General features: G+C 43.8%; 1 protein-coding gene across 1 annotated transcript in view; it reads left to right on the top strand.

Annotated features, from left to right (window-relative positions):
- Window positions 1–422: 422 nt before the first annotated feature.
- PPEF1 (protein phosphatase with EF-hand domain 1) overlaps window positions 423–11,462 on the top strand; it is a 25,680-nt gene continuing 14,640 nt past the window's right edge. The window contains exons 1-2 of the mRNA XM_060182685.1: window positions 423–579; window positions 799–824. Of these exons, the coding sequence (XP_060038668.1) occupies window positions 423–579; window positions 799–824 (183 nt within the window). The remainder of the gene's footprint in view (window positions 580–798; window positions 825–11,462) is intronic.

Here is an 11,462-nt window from a genome sequence, read left to right as displayed (position 1 = left end):
GCGCAGCGGGTTGAGCGCAGGTGGCGCAAAGCACAAGGACCGGCATAAGAATCCCGGTTCGAACCTTGGCTCCCCATCTGCAGGGGAGTCGAACCTTGGCTCCCCACCTGCAGGGGAGTCGCTTCACAGGAGGTGAAGCAGGTCTGCAGGTGTCTGTCTTTCTCTTCCCCCTCTCTGTCTTCCCCTCCTCTCTCCATTTCTCTCTGTCCTATCCAACAACGATGATAATAACTACAACAATAAAACAAGGGCAACAAAAGGGAATAAAATAAATATTTTAAAAAAAGAATGCACAAACTATTGTATTTACTGTTGAATGTGAAACGTTAATTCTCCAATGAAGAAATTTAAAAAAAAAAAAAAAAAAAAGAAGAATGTGCACCACCGCCTGGCCCCACTCTTTGGCTTTTGTTGCCAGTGCCATGGACCCTCCTAGTCACCTTCCCGGGGGCAACCTCAAGCTTGAAAGCCCCTTCAAAGTCATGGGGGCAGGGGGCGAGCTGGGCATGGAGGCCACACCTGTCCTGTCCTGTTCCCTGGAGTCTTCCTCTGAGGCTGGCAGGAGCATGGACATGAGAAGTGAGAGTCAAGGCAAGCCCTGCAGCCAACTCCTGTCTTCCTGGGAAGGCCCCTGGACGAGACAGGTGGGTGGAAGGCACACTCTTGGGGGGGGGGGTTGTCCTCTCCTGGAGACTCTGGCTGTGAACTCTTAACACAGGTTGGTTCACCTCAAGCCTCAGTGGCCCCCTCTCAGAAATTCATACTTGGACAAGACACCCCCTCCACTTTCCCCTGTAGGTCTCAGTGTTGACCCTACTTTCCAGGTGGGAGAAGGGAAGCAGTTATTGGCCAGGTTATGTTGTTCCACAGAAGCAGAGGGAGACCTGCAGCAAGTGTGTTACTTTTCGAGTACCAGGCTTTGACTTGGGTCCTCAGTTCCCTGTAATTTTCGTTGTGGGGTCCCTTCCAGAATGTCTTTTGCTTGATAACATTTTGAGAGGCTGGTTGAGCCCTTGATGTTCAGATGGTGAGCTATGAGATGCTCTTGAGCCATCGGCCATGAGACCGATCCATGAATGCTCTGTGTTTCCTGCTAGCCGGTGAGCTGCAAAGATTCCTGGGAAGGAGTCACACACAAGTGTGTCCCGCCTGCTTCCAACCCTTGTCAGTTTAAAACAAGGCTGCCAATCAGCAGGTCTCTTGTAGTCTTTGAGTGCATGCCAGTGAAGAAATGGGTACCCTGTTTATTTTTGCTGTCACTGAGGCTTCACCACTCTAGGATGACTTTTTTCTGATAGAGGGAGCTGGATGGTGGTGTATCCTCTCTTTAATTGCAGAGTAAGTAGTCCATTGAGTATATGTCCCATAACTTCATCCAGTCATCCGTTGATGGGTGTTGTTGGGGGGTGGGGCGAGGGTCAGGCCAAAGGGCTAATGGTCCAGGAAAGGTGAGACCCTTAGCACATGAAGCCAGAGCAAAGGAGAGAGAGGCTGCGGGATTGCTACCTCCACTTCTGCTTGCTAGCTTCTTCCTTTATTGCCGTTGCTCTCAGCCTTTATATATCAGTCAGTATCAGGTGAAAAGGGTGAACATCAACTCAATCAAGCAAAAATGCGAGCTTTGAGCTAAAGCCATCACATGCTTCAAATCAGGGCATTATCCTGTCCTGATGGGCATTTAGGTTGCTTCCATATTTTGGCTATCGTGACTAATGCAGCTATGAACACGGTAGTGCATCTGTCCCTTCAGCTTGATGTTTTCATGTCTTACGGATCAGTGAAGTCTCAGTTCTTCTCTGTTGTAATTGCCCTGGCATCTTCATTCGAGCTAAGGACTTTAGTTATGACTTCCAAATGTAACAGTGCAGACCTTCCTCTCAGATTCCAAATCTGCTTACTCGGCATCTCCATTTAGATGTGGGATGTGCACCACAAGCCCACTGTGTCTGTATCTAAATTAGGGCTCCAGTCCCACGTCTTCCCTTCAGTCTTCCTTACCCATAGCCTTTCACTGCAGCCTCACTTCTCCAGCGATTTAGAACCGAAACTGCGAACCAGGCTTGATTCTTCATTTCCTCACACTCTGAAACCTAATCTTACTACCAAAAAAAATCCTACTGGTTTCACCTTTAATGCCTGTCTAGAATCTGATCACCTTCTGTCATCTTTTCTGCCATCCCACTTAAAAAAACGTCATCATCATTTTTTGCCTGGGTCCCTACCATGAACCCCAAATACTAGCCTCCCAACTTCTGCCCTTTTCTCCCTACATGCTATTCTCCACACAGTATCCATAGTGATACTTTAAAAGTCTAAGTTATATCTTGTTAGTTCTCTAACTTCTCCAGTAGCTCTTTACCACAACTGGAATCAAGGTAAAGCTTCATTATAGTGGTCTGCGAGGTCCTGCACGATTTAGCACCCCGTTTGTTTCCTCTCTGGTTCTGGAACTCATTTCTTCATCTTGTCTTTTCCTCTCTCCAGTCATACTTGTTTGCTTACTCCTCTTAGCACACAAGGCCTTTTCTGCCTCAGGGCTTTTGCACTTGTTCTCTCAGTCTTGGATACTGAGTCTGTTCAGGGATGACTTAGATCAGCTTCAAGAGCACAAACAAGGGATTTGAGCTCCGAAGTGGGACAACTGGGTGCTGTCGTTTAAGGTCTCTGTCACATCATCCTTAAGTATACCTGCCGACTTTATGGTGATGGGAAGACTGCTCTCCCAGGCTGGGGAGACAGCATAATGGTTATAATCATTCTGCAAAAAGACTCTCATCCCTGAAGCTTCAAGGTCCCAGGTTCAATTCCCAGCATCACCGTAAGCCAGAACTGAACAGTGCACTGGCGCGCCCTCCCCCTCTCCCCACCCCCCACCCTCCCTCCTGCCCCTGCCCTCCCACTTTTGCGTTGGCCAGCTGGAATCAGGTTTACTGATGTTTGCCTCAGAAGGAATCTTGATGACTCATGTCTAGAATATATGTGTGTCAGCATGGTGATTGGCACTGGAGCCTTCCTTGGCTTGCATATTTGGAAGTTTGATTTGTCCTTAGTTTCCAGTAAATGGGGAAAGAGGTCATGGAGAAGAGCTGTTTCCAGCAGGCAGTTCTCAAGTGGATCTCAGGTGGCATGGTAACCAGGGCAGGTAAAGTTAGAGTAAGCACATGTCTGTGGTAGATACTGCTACTTGCTTAGCCAGTACCCATTTTCTTGCTCAGCAGTACAAATAAACAGAACACTTGTGTAATTCTTGCTATGTGTGAGGTGCTGTTCTTACCTTTTTACTCAAATGAACTCACTCCTTAGTAGAACCCTGTTAGAAAGGTACTATTATTATCTTTATTTTATAGATGAGAAAACCCAGGCATGGGGTGGGGAGTTCCTCTCTTTTTTTCTTTTTTTGCCTCCAGGGTTATTGCTGGGTCTTGGTGCCTACACTATGAATCCACTGCTCCTGGAGGCCATTTTTCCTATCTTTTGGATAGGACAGAGAGAAATCTAGAGAGGAGGGGAAAATAGAGAAGGAGAGGGAGAAAGATAGACACCTGCAAACCTGCCTCACCACTTGTGAAGTGACCCCCCCCCAGAAGTGGGGAGGTGGGGGAGGCTCAAACCAGGATCCTTGCACGGGTCCTTAAGCTCTATGCTATGTGTACTATGTGCACTTAACCCGCTGTGCCACCTCTCAGCCCCCTGGAAGTTTCCCTTTCTTTTTTTTTAAGACTTAGTTGTTTTTATAACAAAGAGTTATGTTATAGAGAGCACTATTCAGCAGTGGCTTATGGTGGTGCTAGGGATTGAACCTGGGACCTGTGGGGTCTCAGGCATGCAAATATTGTGCTCTAGCACATTGTACTATCTCCCCAGTCCTTAATACTTGCAGAGACTGTGGGACTCAATTCTGGTCAATGAGATGTATTGGGAGTAAGTGAGCTTCCAAAACCATTTCTTTAAAAGGATGTAGGGAGTCAATAGCAACAGCAACAATAATAATAACAACAATAAAACAAGGGCAACAAAAGGGGGGGAAGGATGAGGGAGTCGGGCAGTAGCGCAGTGGTTAAGCCTCCATTTTGTCCTGAGTTCTTCCCATTCTGTCTAGAATACAAATGTGAACTGGAGGCAAGACAGCTATTTCGTGATCATGAGTAATGAAGAAGGAAGAGACTTGGTTTGGATGAAAGAAGGAGGTACCTGGGTCACAGCCCTGGGTCTCCTACTTCCAGATTTCTTGTTCATGTGAAAATTGTAATTCCTATATAATTTCATTTCTCGCTGCCTAGTGGGATTTCTAGTTACATGAGGGAAAATGCCGTACCTACCAATTCAGCATTTCTGCAGTTTTCATACTTAGCTGTCTTCTAGATCATTTTGACAGTGTCTTTGATCTGCCCGTCAGCTATTGAGGGACTGCCCTGTATTCTGGGCCCTAGCCTGAAATTACTCATCAATCATACGCCTGCGGTAGGTCGAGGAGTACAGTGTTGGGCAGTGTGGGAGGTTCTTTTATTCTTTTTTAAAGTGTAAGACATGACCCCGTCTTAAGGAGTTTGAAGAACACTAATTAACCCAAAGGATGAATTTGTTCCAATGGGTGGATAATGTTCCAACAGCTGATGTCTTGATGTGGTTGTCCTAACTTAGGATGTTATTGAATTCTAATTAGCTCTTAATCTCTCTTTTGAAGAAGAAACTCAAAAGAAGAGAAAGCAGATGGGAGGAAGTACAGGGTGATATGCAAAAGTTTGTCTAGTAGTAGAGGTGTCCTTGTGGTATTCCTTTCAACACCAATTATCTATAATTTCTTAAAGCACCCCCACTCCCATTCAAGGAGCTTAGCTTTTATAGAGAGAAACGGATCATCTGGAAATATTTGGTTTCCCCCTTCTTTATTTATGACTTGACATGCCTCTAGTTTCTAAAGTCACTCCCTCAGGACTGAGTAACTGAGCACAGAACAATTTGGCTACTCGCCTATAGAACCCTATTTAGAAGGGAGTGTCTGATAGCAGCATTCAGCCAATGCTAACTGGTACCAGAAATGAAGCCGACTACTCCCCCTACTTCCCCAACTCTTTTGTCTTTTTCAGGTTTTACAAGTAAATCCAACTGTGCACTGCCTCTGAGCTGTTCCTGATAGCCTGAAAGGAAGATTTCAAGAGTGATGTAGGTGTTCAATAAAAATCTTACTATGTGTTGTTATTAGTGATTTCTAGTATTTTTGATGTGGGGGGGGTGCAATTAGGGTGCAGTCTGAAGGCTATATTCAATAGTAAGACCAAAACCAATTAGTAGGTTGTCTAACTCAGAGGCTGTCTGCAGGCTAGCAGCCCTCCTCTGCTAAATCCTGTTCAAGTGCAGTGGGTTCTGTTTTGTGCAGAATGAGCAGGCTGCCATGACAACTGTCTGTGAATATTATTTCAATATTAGTCATATACTCCCAGTGTCTGCCTTTGGGTCCAGCATTCACTCTGAAACCTGGAGGCATATCTATTCTTAAAGGAGTCCTCCTGGACATGTTTACAAGAAGCAAGAACAAAAAGCACTTTCAATTGACAAGGTTGTTTTTTGGTTTTTTTTTTCCATTTGGAAGAGAAATTTGAATGAGTTTACACAATGGCAAATTGAAGATTTTCTGGCTGTGCTCTTCCTTTGGGAAGGTGATATGGATATGAAATTGTACTGCATTGGACACTGGATTAGACTAAATAGATGCACTAGACCATAGTGTGGAAGTTTTCCCACTCTCAAGTGTATAATAAATTCTTTTTCTCGCCCATCTGACAGCATCAGAAGGAACTTTGTGGCCGCAAGTGGTGGAGGATTCAGCTCAAACTGAATTAGCAGAACCAGTTTCAAATTAACCTGATTTGAAAATTCCGAAGGTAAAATTTTATCCAGAGATGTGTGGTAGAGGTCTCTAGCTCAGTTTCCTTGCTCTTCTCCTGGTTTGCCCTCCTCTGTGGATCAGTTGCAACTGCAGACTGACTCCCCAGAACGCTGTGCCTGGGGAGGGGAGGGGTGGGGTCTGTGTGGAGGGAGGGTGAGCCTGTGCCCCAGTGCTCTTACCAGGAGCCGGCACTCATATTGCCTATCTGTGGCTAAGTGCCCACTCTGAACACTCCTTTTTACTAGGCCTGGGTTATGTGCACATTCCAGAACCATCACTGTTGCTTGGGTGGTATGCTATGCTCACTGGCTTTAGACAATTAGTATGATACTTAGAGTGGAGAGTGGTGTCAATTCTATAACAGCAGGCTGAGAAGAGAGAGAAGGTTGATTTCAAAAAGGGAAATTGGGGTTCTGTTGCAAAGATGTCAGTGGAATGCTTGCTATCTGGTTAGGGAACAAAATACAGAGCACATGCCTTTAATAATTGCTAATGTTTATCGAATACTAGCTAGTCAGGCACCACTCTGCTTTCAAGTGAATTGGCTAGAGGATGTGTTTGACTGGGTGTAATAAGGCGAAAGAATGAGCAGGGACTTGACACAGGCATTGATCTTGATCTTACACGAATACAAACCAGCATAGAAGCACTTCATATCATCGCCCATGGCTCAGGTTCATCAGATCTCTCTCTCTCTGCTCTCTTCCTAATGCACCAGGAGGGCTCCTTCCCCTCCTGCAGACATTGTGCTGTAGTTCCAGGTGTAATAGGGGGAAAGGGCTCATGCCAGCTGAGTGTGGGCTTTCTTATCAGGAAAATAGCATTTCTGGGCATCTCAGCCAGTAGATTTCTGCTTGTCCTCTATTGCACTGGCCAGAAATGAGTCACATGACCCCACACTCATCCAAGGAAACCCAGCAGATCAAATTTTGTTGATGGCGCCTATTGCCACCTGGAACAAAACTGGATCTTATTGGTAGGGAAGAGAGAATGACTATTGAGTAGGCCACGTCTGTGTTACAGTCTGTATCAGTTTAAGTCACCCAGTGTGACTGGTACTCTCATCATCCTTAATTTCTAAGAAACAGTCACAGAGAGGTTATGTAATTTTCCCCAAGCTCAGACCTGTTTGATGGTGGTGCTGTTAAATGGCCTGCCTGACTCATGCATTGGTGATTCCACTGCTCCTTGGTCAACATTTTTAATCTTTTTATTTCAGTTAAAGGAAGACAGAGAAAGAGAGACAGGGAGAATTAACAAATACCACTCCACCATCTATGGAGTTTCCCTTTTTGCTATGATTATTCTGTGTGGTGCTGAGGCTTGAACCTAGGGCCTTGCACACGGAGAGTTATGCCCTATGGGTGAGTTATCTCCCACCCCAAAAGACTTCACTTTTAATTTTTAAAAATGACAACAGGGAGTCGGGTGGTAGTGCAGCGGGTTAAGCACAGGTGGCGCAAAGCACAAGGACCAGCATAAGGATCCCGGTTCGAGCCTCTGGCTCCCCACCTGCAGGGGAGTTGCTACACAAGCGGTGAAGCAGGTCTGCAGGCGTCTTTCTCTCCCCCTCTCTGTCTTCCCCTCCTCTCTCCATTTCTCTCTGTCCTGTCCAACAACGATGACATCAATAACAACAACAATAACTACAACAATAAAACAACAAGGGCAACAAAAGGAAATAAATAAATATAAAAAATTTTTTAAATGACAATATTCTGCTCTATGAAATAAATTCTCTGGAAAAAATTTAGAGAAATCTTGATTCTCTTGCCAACTTTTCTTTCTTTTTCCCTTTTTTATTAGTGATTTACAAGATTTTAAGATAATAAGGATATAATTCCAAACCACAGTTCTGTGCCCCACCCCCAAAACAGTAACCACCATAGTTCTCCCAAGGGTCTAGTTATGGGTTGCCTATATATATATCTATTATATTTTCTTTTTTTCAAGTTTCCATAGTTTCCTTTTCATGTAATGGGAGCATGGTATAGCAGCAGAAATTGTTTTTTGGAAGAAGAAAGAGACCTAAAAAAGGCCGTTATTTTTATCTTTAGTATTATATAATAGAGAACTCCATTAAAAAGTATTCCTGTTAAAATTAAAGTGTTATTAATACATATATATTTATCAGACCAGTAGTCTCTTGCATAACCACTATGCTATCTCCCCATCTCAAGAGTCATAAACATCAAGAGATTCCCGTCTGTAGTTCTGTCAGGTTATTTTAGTTTTTTTTTTGTTGTTTTTGTGTTGTATTGCCACCAGGGTTACTGATGGAGCTCAGTGCCTGCACATTGAATCCACTGCTCCCAGTGGCCTTTTTATTTTTATTTTTAAAAATTTTCTTTATTTATTGGATAGAGACATCCAGAAATCGAGAAGGTAAGGGGAGATAGAAAGGGAGAGAGAGAGACCTGCAGCCCTGCTTCACCACTGCAAAGCTTTCCCCCTGCAGGTGGGGACTGGGGTCTTGAACCCGGGTCCTTGTGCTCTGTAACATGTGCACTCAACCATGTGCACCACCACCCAGCCCCAATTTTTTAATTCTATAGGGCAGAGAAAAATTGAGAGCAAAGGCTCCTGAAGTTTCCCCCCCCCTGCAGGTGGGGAGCAGGGGTTTCAACCTGGGTCTTTGCGCATGGTGACACGTACACTTTACCCCGTGTGCCACTACCTGGCCCCCATCAGGCTACTGGGTATTATGTTTCCTGAAGACTGCTTTGGAAATCAGGCTTTCACTAAGAATGACAGTACATCGGGGCCGGGTGGCGGCACCCCTGGTTGAACGCACATGTTACAATTAACAGGGACACAGGTTCAAGCCCCCAGACCCCACTTGCAGGGGGAAAGCTTTGCGAGTGGTGAAGCAGTGCTGCAGGTGTCTCTCATTCTCTCTCTCTAGCACCCCCTTCCCTCATGATTTCTGGCTGTCTCTATCCAATAAATAAATAAAGATAATAAAAAATAAAAAAAGAATGTCAGTACATCTGTCTGGAGTAAATGAATGAAGATTCACTACATCACTGACAGCTCAGTTTGCTTATAATTATCCTTTCTCTCACTCATTTCAGATATTTGAAATCTTTAGATTATCACATTGCTTTATCTACCTATCACAGCATTCTTTTGTTCTGGTGATACTACAGAATTGACCATATGAATCATTAGTAGAATAGAGTTTGTCAAAGTCATGCGAGTGTGTTGATAAATAAAGATGCAGACAAATCAAAATCTCACTTTTCTATAGAGCAGTGCCACCCAAGGTTTGCTTCATCGTGAAATGAGAATATATGTGTGTGTCTATTTTGTTTGTTTGTTTGTTTTCTTGTCACCGAAGTTATAGTTGAGTCTTTGTGTCTGCATGATTACATTGCTCCTGGAAGATTCCTCCCCCTCTCTTTTAATGAGATAGTGAAAAACAGAGAGGAAGAAGGAAACAGAGAGAGAAGGAAAGACAACACAGCAGAAACTTCCCTGTGTAGTCCTCCTGTGTGATGACCAGGGACTGCATCCTGGCTTTTCACACATGGTAAGGGGTGCACTCTACTTGGTGAGCTATCTCTCCGCTCCCAAGGAGCTTAATTAGAAATGCAAATTCACAAGGCCCACTCTACAAGTACTGAATCAGAACCTGTAGGGGTTATGCCCAGAAATCTGTGTTTTTTTTTTTTAAATATTTTATTCCAGACTTAAATATTTACTTAAATAAATATTAAATGTTTATTTAAATATTAAATAAATATTTAATTCTAGATCAAATATTTATTTATTTATTCCAAAAATTTTAAAATAATTTTTTAAAATTATTATCTTTATTTATTGATTGGATAGAGACCGTCAGAAATCGAGAGGGGAGGACTAGAGAGGGTGAAAGACAGAGAGACACCTGCAGCACTGCTTTACCACTTGTGAAGCTTTCCCCCTGCAGGTGGGGTCTGGGGGCTCGAATCCAGGTCCTTGTGCATTGTAACATGTGCGCTCAACCAGGTATACTACCACCCGGCCCCCTCCAGATGGAAAATAAAAAAAAAACCCACTGAAGTGTAAAGCCCTATTTCAGAAAGTTTTATGTAAATGAGCTTCACAGACTGTTTACTCTGTAGAATACTGGTAAAAATACTGTCACTTTAGTAAACTGAGGTCTATATGAAGCCCAGTCTAGATTCTTCTCTCACAGGCCCTAAATCACTGGCTCTAGTTATCTACTGAAGGTTACTAAGCCTCAACAACCCCATCCCATCAATACCTTCACCTAATTCATCCATTTTCCTTTTTCACATGTGTGTTCAAAGGTTATTTCCTCAGAGAAGCCATTCCTGATGTGCTCATGAAGCACGTCTCCTTTGTGATCTCACATTACTAATTTTTATTTTTTTAATTATTTTAATTTATTTTTTGGATAGAGACAGCTAGAAAACCAGAGGGGAGGAGGAGATAGAGAGGGACAGAGACTGAGAGACACCTGCAGCCGTTTCACCACTTACAAAGATTTCCCTCTGTAGGTGGGGACCAGGGGCTTGAACCTGGGTCCTTGCACACTGTAACATGTGTGCTCAACAAAGTGCGCCACCACCTGTCCCAATTTCACATTATTTTTGTGATTCTTTTATTAATGTTTACTTCCCCAACCAGTCTAGACATTTTATGAGAGATGGCACCTTGTTGATTTCTTTAACTTGTATATCCCCAGGGTCTAGAACAGTGTCTGGCAGGCAGTATATGTTTAACAGATTTTTGTTGAATGAATGCATATGGAACCAACACCATAATAAGTGCTTTTTGAGAAAAGCCTCAGAATTCTTTTTTTTTAATTAAAAAATTTATTTATTCCCTTTTGTTGCCCTTGTTGTTTTACTGTTGTAGTTATTATTGTTGTCGTCGTTGTTGGATAGGACAGAGAGAAATGGAGAGAGGAGGGGAAGACAGAGGGGAGGAGAGAAAGATAGACACCTGCAGACCTGCTTTACCGCCTGTGAAGCGACTCCCCTGCAGGTGGGGAGCCTGGGGGCCAGTTCTTGCGCTTTGCACCACACGTGTTTAACCTGCTGCACTACTGCTCACTCCCCCAAACCTCAGAATTCTGTTTCTAAAAGCTTCACTATGAACTTGGAGTCATCTGAGACAGTCATAGCATGTATTTGGAAGAGGAAGCTATAGGTCTTTCTTGGGCAGTGCTCTAGCTAGTGAATAATTTCAGTGATCCACCAAGGAACTAGCTTTTCTTAATTTCTCAAGTTCTTGATTTCAAAGGTGATTAACAGGGAGGTAGTAGTAGCAAAAAAACAGCTCAGGGACTCATTCATAGGTCGGACTTAGAATGGGAAACTAAGAATGGAAAACACTGAGTGAAACTTAAAAAAGCTATGGGGGTCTGTTTTAGCAGATTCGGGGACTCCAAAGCAGGGAGGCAGGAGAGGCTTGAAGGGGATCGGTAGGTATCCAATGCCCTATGGAGGAGAAAGATGAAAAGTTGTGGTGTGCTGACATCTGTCATGGGGAGATAAGAAAATGTACACATATGGCGACAAGAACTTTGAAAGTCGCAGAGGACCCAGTGGGGATTTTATTGTTA

This window comes from Erinaceus europaeus, chromosome X (genome assembly GCF_950295315.1).
Source record: "Erinaceus europaeus chromosome X, mEriEur2.1, whole genome shotgun sequence".
Lineage (NCBI taxonomy): Eukaryota > Metazoa > Chordata > Mammalia > Eulipotyphla > Erinaceidae > Erinaceus > Erinaceus europaeus.
This window is presented reverse-complemented; position numbering and strand designations above follow the sequence as displayed.